The sequence below is a fragment of the Artemia sp. Qi Xiang Cuo genome, chromosome 11, assembly GCF_049724085.1.
Source record: "Artemia sp. Qi Xiang Cuo chromosome 11, ASM4972408v1, whole genome shotgun sequence".
NCBI lineage: Eukaryota > Metazoa > Arthropoda > Branchiopoda > Anostraca > Artemiidae > Artemia > Artemia sp. Qi Xiang Cuo.
Genome location: NC_142804.1, coordinates 27,137,291 through 27,151,131, shown reverse-complemented (window position 1 = coordinate 27,151,131; position 13,841 = coordinate 27,137,291). Strand labels below are relative to the sequence as shown.

The window sequence follows — 13,841 nt, the reverse complement described above, 5'->3', positions numbered from 1 at the left end:
TCAGACACACTATTTCCGTAAAATCTGAGCTATCAAAGGGTTTTTGACCGTAAACTCTAGTTTTTTGTAAGAAAATTATGGAAAATACAATTCTCTTGTTCAAATGTGAAACTTAAGTCTATTTTTGGATCGAAAAATAAAAATATTTCCTTAAAATCTGAGCTAATAAGGGTTTTTTGACCGTAAACTCTAGTTTCTTGTAAGAAAATTATGGAAAATACAATTCTCTAGTTCAAATGTGAAACTTAAGTCTAGTTTTGGATACTCATAATGATGAGGACTGATGGTTCTAATTCAATAATTTTTTTTTTCATAAAACAAACTATTTTTTTAAACTTAGAAATTATTCAACTTTATTTATTTTTTATCTTTTTCTTTTGTACATATCTTAAAATGACAAAATATCTTTCTTGAATTCACCTCTTGGATACACAATACAGAAATTATAAAAAAAATATATAATTTCCATACTTCATTTGCATGCAAGAGATACCGAGAGTTCTATGACTCCTCCCCGCAATGAATTCTAAGGGTTTTATGACTCCTCCCCAAAATGAATTCAGATGCTAAAAGGAGTCATCCCCTTAGCCATAACTCCATTTGACCTTGAGCGAAGGCATAAACGTTTGGCGATTTATTTCTTTTTTTAAAAACTAAATTAACAGCTTCTGAGATGATGGGACTTTTTAAAACCGAATTTATCAGTTTACAAAAATAATCTTGTAGTGTTATATTTGAATGGGCATTTCTATTATTGTAAATAGAACTCGAAAACATCGACTGTTATCATTGGATAGTGAACTACAACATGTATGAGTATGGTAAAAGCTTGTGGAGTACTACATTACATCGTATAAACAGACGAAGATTCTACGATAGAGTGATTGCACCACGTAATAATAGTCAGCAGGAACTTAGAAATTTTCAGGAGGAAGCCAATGATATTTGCAGGTTTGTCGGGGTTAAATCACTATATGTAAAGGGTAATGTACCTACAAATAAAGTTCTTATTCAAAAATGTGACCCTAAGATTCCACTTTTCAATCTAGAAGAATTTAAGTGTCCTAAATTTGAAGGGGTTTATCATCGTCCTGAAGACGAGGTCAGGTTCTTCGCGCACTGGATACCTAAGGACTTACCTGATCGTGATAAATGAATAAGACATGGTAAAAACTATTCTATATCATGGGAACATCGTTTCTGGATGTTTAAGAGTCAACATGTGTATGACTATGTGTCATAATTTAATTTTGTATTAATATTCTACCTAGTATTATTTCATTAAAAATATATTATGCATTACATTGTTATATTTTCATTATTTTTAGAGTAAGCTAGCATATAAACAGCTTAGAATGTATATTAAAACATCGGAGATTTGAGAAAAGGAATTTGCATTCATTCTTGATGTTTAAGAGTAAACGTGTGTATGAATATGTGTCATAATATAATTTCGTATTAATATTCTACATAGCATTATTTCATTCAAAATATATTATGCATTACATTGTTATATTTCATTATTTATAAAGTAAGCTAGCATATCAACAGTTTAGAATGTATATTAAAACATCGGAGATTTGAGAAAAGGAATTTGCATACATCTATTGTCAGACACATGAGGTAACATTGACAAAATCTAGGTATCAGAATGAATTAATTCTTTATTAGCATCTGTTGTTGGATATGTCATTATGTCACTATTAAAAAATTGTAAGTAGGTGAGTAAGCAAGTAAGTAAAAAGCTATTTCTTTAATTCATATCTTGTATACACAAAGGAGAAATGTCATTCAAGAAAACATGAAAATATTTGTAAGTTAGTAACACACTCTTTCTTGAAGTCACCCCTTGGATACACAATACAGATACTTTATTCAAGAAATTATGAAAAAATCGCAAGTAAGTAACAAACTCTTTCTTGAATTCCCCATTTGGATGCTTAATACAAAAATGTAATTCAAGAAATTATGAAAAACAAAATGTAATTAAGTAAGTAACAAACTCTATGCTTTTTCTGCATCAATTGTCGGATATGTTGAATAAAATATGCAAAGTCGACATTGCTTTATTTCATTTTTTAAGGTTAATTTAGACGAGGTTACGTGCGCGCAATGAAATAAAATAAATGAAATAATGCTATGTAGAATATTAATACAAAATTATATTATGACACATAGTCATACACACGTTCACTCTTAAACATCAAGAATGTATGCAAATTCCTTTTCTCAAATCTCCGATGTTTTAATATCATTCTAAACTGTTGATATTTTAGCTTACTCTAAAAATAATGAAAACATAACAATGTAATGCATAATATATTTTTAATGAAATAATGCTATGTAGAATATTAATAAGAAATTTTATAGTGACGCATAGTCATACAAACATTAATTCTTAAACATCCAGAGACAATGGTTCCTTGATAAAGAATATTTTTTACCATGTCTATTGCATTTATCACGATCATGTAAGTCTTTACGTATCTGGTGCACGAAGAACCTGGCCTCGTCTTGAGGATTATGATAAACCCCTTAAAATTTAGGACACTTAAATTCTTCTAGATTGAAAAGTGGAATCATAGGGTCGCATTTTTGAATTAGAACTTTATCTGTAGGTACATTACCCTTTACATAGAGTGATTTAACCCCGAAAAACCTGCAAATATCATTGGCTTCCTCCTGGACATTTCTAAGTTCCTGCTGACTATTATTACGTGGTACAATCACTCTATCGTAGAATCTCCGTCTCTTTATACGATGTATGTAGTACTCGACAAGCTTTTATCATACTCATATCTGTTGTAGTTCACTATCCAATGATGACAGTCGATTTCTTCGAGTTCCATTGACAATAATAAAAATGCACATTCAAATATAACACCACAAGATGATTTTTTCAAACCGATAAATTCTGTGTCATAGAGTCCTATCATCTTGGAAGCTATTAATTTAGTTGTTAAGAAGAGAAATACATCATCAAACTTTTATACCTTCGCTCAAGGTCGAATGGAGTTATGGCTAGGGGGATGACTCCTTTTAGCATCTGAATTCATTTTGGGGAGGAGTAATAAAACCCTTAGAAGTAATTGTGGGGAGAAATCATAGAACTCTCGGTATCTATTGCATGCACAAGAAGTATTGAAATTACATTTTTTTTTTATTTCTATATTGTGTATCCAAGTTGAAAAATAAAGGAATATATTTTTCAATTTCAAGATATTCACAAAAGAAAAAGATAAAAAATAAATAAAGTTTAATAATTTCTAAGTTTAAAAAAATAGCTGGTTCTAGGAAAAAAAAATTATTGAATTAGAACCATCAGTCCTACTCATTATGAGTATCCAAAACTGGACTTAAGTTACACATTTAAACTGGAGACATGTAATTTCCATAATTGTCTTACAGGAAAATAGAGATTACGACCATAAAACAATTATTAACTCATATTTTAAGGCAATAGTTTTATTTTTAAATCAAAAAATAGACTTAGGTTTCACATTTGAACAAAAAAAATGTATTTTCCATAATTTTCTTACAAAAAACTAGAGTTTACGGTCAAAAACCCTTAATAGCTCAGATTTTACGGAAATAGCGTGTCTGACAATAGATGTACGCAAATTCCTTTTCTTACATCTCTGATGTTTTAATGGACATTCTAAACGCTTGATAAGCTAGCTTACTCTAAAAAATAATGAACACATACCAATGTAATATTTTTAATGAAATATTGCTATGTAGAATATTATTACAAAAATATATTAGGATACATTATTAATATCAATAATCAGCTTTGGATATTTTGAATCTGTTCCATAAAATAGTTCACAATGCTCTCTCTTGATATTGTAATTATTGTAGTTTCTTAGTTCGTAATCAGTAGAATAATCATTATTCCATTTTGACTCATACACAATTTTTACTGGTGTCTCATGAGCAGGCTCAATATGCTTCTCGTCTTTGGTATTATTTGATTCATTGACTGTTTGATCAATGCCAGTAACGTTTGCTGGTGCTTTGTTTTTCATCGTTTCTTCTTTATATTCCGTAGTGATATTTTTTGACAATGCCATTTTTATTTTCTGGCAATTTCACTGTCTATTAACCCATTATTTTTACACAGGTAACAGTTTCGGCACGTAAGCAAGATATGGTTTACGATATTAGTAGCAGAGTAAGCCTTTCTTTTATTAGGCTTCTGTTGAATGCTAATACCCGAAAGCTGATGATTGAGTGTATCCTTAGGTAATACGTTACCTGCAGCAGTAGCAAGGAGTTGTCCTCTATCATCAACAATTATTTTTATGTTAGCATTCTCTTTGAGTGCAATCATCTCTCGAGATCTCAATCTCGCATAACCACCATCATAAGAGTTGAATTTTTTCAGTATTCCAAAGAAATTTAATTCCTTGCTGTCATGACAATGCACGCATACATTTCCAGTAGTGCTACCACTTGTACTTGTTTCATAGTTTAAATACTTCTTCTTGTCCGCATTCAATACTACAATAACCTTGTCATGTGAACACACTCTATTAAAATGTTCCATATTCACTTTTTTTTTAAAGATATGACTTAAGTGTTTATCGTTCCACTGCGTAAGAACTACTGATTTTATAGATGCAATTGACTAGCTAGTGTCTATAACCGGTCATAGAATACCAGTGGGATAGCCAGATCGTGTCTCTGACCAATTATAGAACACAATTGTTTGAGCCGTAAGAATATTTTTACACTTAAATATATGTCCAAAATGAAAAAAAAATTAAGTTGAAAATTTTAGTGAATCCTAAATCTTTTGTAAACAGCCTCTTTTTTCTGGCCGTTCTTACGTTTCGATGCTGCTCCTTACTTTCAGTTGAAGAAACTTTTTTTTTATAATTTAATTTCTGATCGCGGGGGGCTGGGTATGGTTGAAGTTGTTTTCATGTAAAAATACCCTCCACCTCTTCCATGGAAAATTCCCCCCCCCAAGACAATCCCATTCCTGTCGACTTTTGGTAGGTTTTTTAAGTTTTGATTTTGCTCCTTACTTTCAGTTGAAGAAACTTTTTTTTCAACCGGGCACGGTTGAAGTTGATTTCACGTGAAAATACTCTCCACCTCTTCCATGGAAAAGTCCCCCCTCAAGACAATCCCATTCCTGTCGACTTTTGGAAGGTGTTTCTTCAATTTTCGATAAGAAGGCAATTTTATCAAACAAATAGCTTTTGACTGGGAGCACTAAAGTAAAAGAATCCTAACTCTTTTGGAAACAACCTCTATTGTCTGTTCGTTTTTAAGTTTTGATGTTGCTCCTTACTTTCAGTTGAAGAAACTTTTTTTTTATAATTTAATTTCTGATCGCGGGGAGGCTGGGCACGGTTGAAGTTGTTTTCACGTAAAAATACCCTCCACCTCTTCCATGGAAAATTCCCCCCTCAAGACAATCCCATTCCTGTCGACTTTTGGAAGGTGTTTCTTCATTTTTCGATAATCAGGCAATTTTCTCAAACTCATAGCTTTTGACTGGGAACACTAAAGTTAATGAATCCTAAATATTTTGGAAACAGCCTCTATTTTCTGTCCGTTTTTAAGTTTTAATGTTGCTCCTTACTTTCAGTTGAAGAAACTTTTTTCATAATTTAATTTCTGATCGCGGGGGGCTGGGCACGGTTGAAGTTGTTTTCACGTAAAAATACCCTCCACCTCTTCTATGGAAAATTCCGCCCTCAAGACAATCCCATTCCTGAGGTAAAAATTTGAATCAAACACTTTTAGGATATCAAATGTCCTTACTGAAAAACTACCGTATTAAAAAAAAATTAATTAAATTTATCATATGACCTAAATTATTTCATCAGATACGCCAGCAGTCATAAATGATCCTTTTGAAATTCTGCTAACAACATCGATGCTCAAGGGAAAAGTTTTAATCAGACACTTTTAGGATATCGAGTGTCCTTACTAAAAAACTACTGCATTAAAAAAAAATTAAATTTATCAGACGACCTAAATTATTTCACTAGTTTTATTTTGCATGATATTTCTAAAGCCAATTAAGATGAACAAATGTCTTCAAAGTCAAGGCTATAAGAAAAAAAAAGTTCTGGATATTTTTTTGTCAGTTTGTATTTTACGCAATAATATAAATGTAACTATCTATTCTATTTTAACGTTCTCCAATTTGATCAAATTGGTCTCTAAAGAATTCATGATAAAAAAAAAAAAATAGCGCACGCCATGCTGAATGTGCTTTTCAAAAAATAATCTGGTCGAAAACATTTTTATTATCGTTAATGATTTCCAAATATGTAAGAAAATTATGGGGCATAAAATTCTCTGGTTCAAATCTGAAACTTTTGTCTATTTTCGGATCGAAAAATAAAACTATTCTTATAAAATCTGAGCTAATAAGGGTTTTTGACCGTAAACTCTAGTTTCTTGTAGGAAAATTATAGAAAATACATTTCGCTGGGTCAAATGTGAACCTAATATGAACCTTTGGTTATGAAAAAGCCCAGCTTTGGAACGAAAATAAGTCATTTCCGTAAAAACTAAACTATAAAGCTTTTTTGAACTTAAATACTAGTTTTTGTAAGAAAATTATAGAAAATACATTTCATTGGGTCAAATGTGAACCGTAGGTTATGAAAAAACCCAAAGTTAGAACTAAAATATGCCATTTCCGTAAAAACTAGACTATAAAGCTTTATTTTACCGTAAACGCAAGTTTTTGTAAGAAAATTATAGAAAATACGTTTTGCTGGGTCAAATTTGAACCTTAGGTTATGAAAAAGCCCATCTTTGGAACGAAAATAAGCCATTTCCGTAAAAACTGAACTATATAGCATTTTTGACCATAAACACTAGTTTTTATAAGAAAATTATAGAAAATACATTTCATTGGGACAAATGAAAATCTTTTGGTTATGAAAAAGCCCAGCTTTGGAACGAAAATAAGCCATTTCCGTAGAAACTAAACTATAAAGCTTTTTTTGACCGTAAACACAAGTTTTTGTAAGAAAATTAAAGAAAATACGTTTCTTTGCGTCAAATGTGAACCTTTGGTTATGAAAAAGCCAAGCTTTGGAAAGAAAATACGCCATTTCCTTAAAAACTAAACTATAAAGCTTTTTTTAACGTAAACACTAGTTTATGTAAGAAAATTATAGGAAATACATTTCTTTGGGTCAAATGTGAACCTTTGGTTATGAAAAAGCCAAACTTTGGAACGAAGATAAGCCATTTCCGTAAAAACTAAACTATAAAGCTTTTTTGACAGTAAACGCTAGTTTTTGTGAGAAAATTATAGAAAATACATTTTGGTGCGTCAGGTGTAAACCGTAGATTATGAAAAGGGGCACCTTTGCAACGAGAATAAGCTATTCCCCTAAAAAATAAACTTTAAAGCTTTTTTGATCGAAAACAATATTTTTTTGTGATACAATTATATAAAATACATTTCGTTGGTTCAGATGTGAACCTTTGGTTATGAAAAAGCCCAGCTTTGGAACGAAAATAAGCCATTTCCGTAAAAACTAAACTATAAAGCTTTTTTTGATCGTAAACTGCAGTTTTTGTAAGAATATTATATGAAATAAATTTCTTTGTGTCATATGTGAACCAACGGTTATGAAAAAGCCTAGGCTTGGAAAAAAAATAATCCATTTCCGTAAAAAATAAACTATATAACTTTTTTTAACGTAAACACTAGTTTTTGTAAGAAAATTATAGAAAATACATTTTCTTTGGGTCAAATGTGAATCTTTGGTTATGAAAAAGCCAAGCTTTGGAAGGAAAATATGCCATTTCTGTAAAAACTAAACTATAAAGCTTTTTTTTACTGTAAACACTAGTTTTTGTGAGAAAATTATAGAAAATACATTTCGCTGGGTCAGATGTGAACCTTTGGTTATGAAAAAGCGCAGCTTTGGAACGAAAATAAGCCATTTCCGTAAAAACTAAACTATAAAGCTTTTTTGACCATAAACACTAGTTTTTGTAAGAAAATTATAGAAAATACATTTCTTTGGGTCAGATGTGAACCTTTGGTTATGAAAAAGCCAAGCTTTGGAACGAAATATGCTATTTTAAAATGTATAAGAATTATTTATTTAACAGAAATCCTCGCTTTTTGAATGGCCAAAGCGTTTAGAATTACACAAATCTTTGTCTTAATCATCAACCTTTTGTTTTCATAACTTATATAAGACACGTTTAAACTGACTTCAAAAGGGACTCTCTGTAATTATAAACACATGTGGTTTTTAGACTGGAAAAAAGATTTTCTGATAATTGGGAAAAAGGGGCATTTTTTTGAACGAAATAGCTAAAAGTAAGGAATTATGGTCGTAACAAAGCAGTGGATGAGGGAGTTTCTGTTTTACATAATAGAAAAAAGTCTACTTAGCATTTTCTAATGACTATACTCATCATATTTTAAAGGTTTGTATTGTTGGAGGGGAGGGGGGCTAAGTCTCCCTGAAATTTGAATTCACTAGTAAAACGATTTTTTTATCTGGAAATAAATTAAAAAATGCAAATTTCATAGATTAACAGGAAAAAAACCTGTCTGCTACATAATGAAAATTAAATTCCAATGCATGAACATTTTATACGGGGTTTCAAGGATGAATAAAAAACGGATGTTGAGTTATATAATTTTGTGCATGCCCTCAAAACATGTTTGACTACTTTATAACATACCAGTTTTTTAAGAATGTACACGTGAAGTCATGGCGTACATTCATTGTGCAATTGACAACAAAAACAGAAAAAAACCTGTTTGACCACATTATATTATTACGACCATACTCTCAAAACATGTATGACCACATTATACCTTGCCAAGTTTAAAAAACTTCGACTTTAGTTTCATAACATGCATTATAGTGTGTATAAATGTATATTTTCATGTACCGTTCAAATCAACAGCAATTTCACTGTATATTTTCATGTGTAATTGAAACTGTATACAAGGTAACTACTACTAGCGAGGCGTTGAGGAGGGGACAGCCCCTTTCCTATACGGAATAATTTCTGTTCGTTTTAACGTCGTTCCTTACTTTCAGTTAAAAAAACTTGTTTTTTTTATTTAATTCAATCAAGAGTCATTTTTAAAGTTCTACTTTGTTATCCCTGGAACCAGAGGCTCGACTAGACCTTTTAGGGAGAGTGGTGGATTTACCAATCATTCTGTCATTTTTACAGACAAAGGTCCATTTCTCGATAGAAAAGATAAAATTGCAGTGCAAAAGCGGGTTCTTCGCGTACGTCGGTAAATAAGTTGGTAAAAACACGAATTTTTACCGAGGGACACAACCCATTTTTGCCCGGCCCCTCTTCTCAATTTGTGACCCTACAGACGAACACTATCTTCTTAGATGACCATACACTCCCTACCCAGAAAACAGGGAGGATGAAGGGGGTTTTAGTTGCACACAGGAAAACCAAGAATCCAAATAAGAAGAAAGAACAAAGGTTGATTCAATCACACGAGGTTAAGATTTTTAGGGTTGTTGAGTTGAAAAATGGTTGAATTATGGGGAAGTTGAATTATTTCATAACTTCATAAGGGTTAAATTTAGAAGGCTTTGAAAGTGTGGGGAATAACTATAGCTTCTGTGTTGCCAAATGACTGACCATTAAAATGTATACAAATTTGTTTGGTTGATATAAATTATTTTCAACCAAACACATTATTTACTTTTGCATTGTTTTGAGTGACGTGCGCCGCATAGTTATCCGGCATATTAATTGGTGGCATTCTTGAAACTATTAGGTGTATCTTACATATTTTCAGGGTTCAGAACTTAATGTAAATCAGCTAAGATGCGCACTAATCCAAAACCAGGCATTTAAATTGGAGGGGGAAAATATGTTGAAACAACGTAAAATTATGCAAATTATATTTATTACTTGTTGAAACGAAAACTGCAGTAAACCCAAAGATTGATGCTAGGAAAAGTCGTAAATTTCTGAGGTTTACAGAAGGGAAAAGGGAAGTGGGAGCCCAACCCCCCTCTCTGCGTATAAACCATTTTAGACAATGGAAAAATTTTCAGAAGGGGGGAGGATCCGAAGAACTAAAAGTTTATTTTCATATTTGAATCTTGTATGTTTGCAGGGAGAGTCCTCTGGGCCTATTGTAGGGAGGAAACCCCCATACGCCATCCTTATCCAGAGGTATTTATTTTATGAACTTTCACCTTAGCAGTAAACATAAATGATATCAAAATAAAAATTGCTTTTACCCTTCCGGATCCCTCTCAGGTCTATTCATACGAGAAAGCTGAAATTTTCTAAGATTTTTCTTTTGGTTGTTTGAAGATTATGTAGTTTTAAAATAGTGCCACATTTTTGTTAATGTCGTCATGTTGAATTGTGAAAAAAAAGTAATTAAAACTAATTAGTAAGTTTTGCAACGCTTTTCGTTTGTAAGAATTCAAACATTGACAATGTTTTGATTCCCGAAAACAACCTTTAAAATAAATACTACCTTCTTAGGGCCTCTGCGGTTTGGTGCTATATGTTTTTAGCTTTTTTTTTGCTGATTTGTCACCCATATTTCCTTTTTCAAATTTGGCTCCTGCTAGACTACTACCAAAAACTCCATAACGGCATGCTCAGTTTTTTTCATTAAAAATTGAATTCCCGAATATATGGTTGATATATGGTTGTTTAAGTTTATGGTTTATTGATATATGGTTATAAGATATATGGTTATTTAAGTTTATACTTAACAAATTCAAACAATAAGATTTAATTATCACTGTCGTTAGTACTTTAGCGAGATAACGTAGAGTCGCAGCATTTATCATCTGCAATAAATTATGTAATCATATTTCATACCTTAGACAATTCCTGCCACCTTTGACTTGCCTACTTTCGCAGTACCTTCAGATTTTCATTGTTGATTGTCGAGAGAACTTTTCGCTCGCAAAATTGATTGCCAATCAAATTGGCAAGGAATATTCACATGTAGCAACAGCAATCAAGAAGTTTGGAATTCTTTCTTATCCGATTTATGTTAAAGACTGAATTCTTTCAAATTATTTATCTGGTCGGAAATAATTCTAGTGCCAGTGTTGTTTGTGATACAGAAGTACCAGAGACAAATTCTGAAATTTCTTAGTTTTCTGATTTAATTTAAGTAGTATGCATAGCTTGAATACGGGAGGATTTCACAAGGATTTTAGAAATTCTTTTGCAAGAAAAATCAGGATTTTTCGCCTATAGCCCGTAATTCCCTAGAGATCTATAATTTCTTCTAAACTTGTGCCCTCTCCCTTCTATGGTGGTGGGGGATTATGGCTACTTTTTTGCAGTTTTCGTAATTATTATGGTTGCAGAAATAGCTGCAACATAGCAATGAAAGAACCTCAGCCCATAGTAACCAAAAGTTTAAAAACACAAAATTAGTGTCTTGTGAGGAACATTTTGTATTTAAGAGTGATTCAGAAATGGTAGCTATTACGGAGATTCAATTTATTAGTAAAAGTTAATCATGCAAACAAGTTTCCGGGGATTTTAAGAATAAGCTTCAAACCCCTCAAAAGCGATGACGGATCGAAACTAAAAATGCACCATTGAAACAGACATTGTGTATAACCCTGAATTGGAGTTTTTTCACCAGGGATTGTTGTACCGAACTAATGAGCTTAAACTATTGAACGAGGGCTTTTTTGAACGGGAATCACAATATGTAGTACCATTTTTAAGCAACAAAAGGACATCGAGCCACAGGAAAGGGAAGTATTCTGCAATTTTGTGCCACAAAACGTAAATTTTTACCCAAAGTTGGTGAAAATGCAGGGGAATACAAATTTGAAGATAGCCAATCGATTTTCATAGTCTAAGACCCTGTACAGGAAATTTAGTGCCCCCCCCCCATTTTGAAAAATAAGGAAATTTGATAGTTGCATAAATAGCAGTGGTGCGTCCTATTTTTCTGCCAGAACTACTGCTCATATCTACATGTTTTTTGTAATTTGTCTTGACAATTCTATCGTAAAGCACCATAGTACACATAGAAAATGCACTTTTCAGTGCTATTTGTGGAGTGGAAAGGGTGGGAGGCATAGCAAGGGTACTGTTGTAACTTCCATGGTCAAAAACATTTAACAAGAAGATTAAATCCGTCCATCTTGTGTACTACCCCTCCCAGCCCCCTAGTAAGTGAAAATAAAAAACGTGTTATTGCCTAATGAATTTCTTTTATTGTTTTCTTTTTGATGAAAGTAATGGAAATTTTTACCTGCTACTTCTCAAAGATACTGGTAATAATTTACCCCTGAGACTTGGACAAAGTCGCCGACATCTCGTTGGAAAGCTTGTGGGAGGTAGAAAGTAAAACCAACATTTAATGTCCTATTTTAACAAGAACTCGTATTGTCTTCTTTAGTTTCTTCCCCTAAGTTAAGCAAAAACCTTTCTGTAAGATTAGTTGTGGATATTAAAAAAAAACAACTAAAAAGTAATAATTATTATTTAAAAAAAAAAGATTTTCTTATGGAAGTAAAGAGCGAAGCTGAAACTTAAACAAATAAAAATTATTACTTCTAAGATTATGCAAGCTATATATAGCAACCAGCTCAAAAATACTGACTCTTGGTATTTTCTTATATTTATAGAATTCTAAAAACTATTACTTTACCGAAAACTGAGGCTGCTTTCCTTTTTAGTTTATGGTAAAAAATTATCAGTAACACGACCGGTGGTAGACTGTTGAGAGCCTTATAAAATAGGCGTTTATTTTCTACAGGCTATTTCTTGATTTTTCTGTTCCTAAGAAAATATCATGTTTTTTCCGTCGTTTTTGTGTTTCAGTGCGGCGCTTTTTTTTTAGAAATCTAGAAATACCAAAATATATTCACGAGTCAGCTTATTTTAGCCAGTTTTGTTGATGTAGATATATTGCGTAAACTGCGAAGCAATATATATATATATATATATATATATATATATATATATATATATATATATATATATATATATATATATATATATATATATATATATATATATATATATATATATATATATATATATATATATTTGGTCTCTCAGCTTCGCTCTTTACTTCCGGAAGTATACTTCTGGAAGTAAAACTATGTATGAATTTTTTCCATACATGAGGTGACGAAAAATTTCGGACAAGTGTTTTACCAATCCAACAGCTGGAAAGCTACAGGGGCGTAAAGAAATTCCTCTCTTTGTGGATTTTAGGAAGACTGCCTTGTGGAATTTAGGAGCAGAAAATCCTTAGAAAAAAATGTTACACATCTGGGGAGTAAGAAGCCTTTTGATATTCAAATTTCTTAGTTCCATTACTGTCAATTGAAACCTATGTTTGTTTTACATGAAATATATCCGTATTGCTTTTCAGGTGTTCGATGCCACGATACCGAGATGGGTGCCAAGTGTGGTTCCTGCCCGCCTGGATCTACCGGAGACGGACAGAGATGCAGACCATTAAATGCATGCGAGAGCAATCCGTGTTTTCAAGGTAATTTTTTTTTCATGCTGCAAAATTCGCAATTTCAGGCAAAACCTTATATAAATGTACGTCTACTCTAAGTTTCCGAAAAAGAAAAATTCACATTTTAAAAATACTTGTTTCGCTATTAAACTAGCTTTTCAGAGCCATCCACTGCTTAATGAAGGTTTTTGAGTCCTAGAACCACGTAAAAGGATTGCACGAAACCTTGAACACTCAAAACTTCAGCGAAAACATTTGAAACGAAATTGTTTGTTCATTTCCAGCGTATCGTAGAAACTTCTTAAAGCTTCGAACAAGATTAAACCACCGCCCAAATAAAAGTAGAACCAAATTAGAGACATTAATATGACTTGCATTA

The 13,841-nt window shown here is 32.0% G+C and overlaps 1 protein-coding gene across 1 annotated transcript in view; it reads left to right on the top strand.

The window, feature by feature from the left end:
• The window catches only part of LOC148946825 (cartilage oligomeric matrix protein-like), a 262,924-nt gene that overhangs the window by 148,143 nt on the left and 100,940 nt on the right, over positions 1–13,841 (top strand). Inside the window, exon 9 of the mRNA XM_089096438.1 lies at positions 13,370–13,489. Coding sequence (XP_088952564.1) covers positions 13,370–13,489 — 120 coding nt within the window. The remainder of the gene's footprint in view (positions 1–13,369; positions 13,490–13,841) is intronic.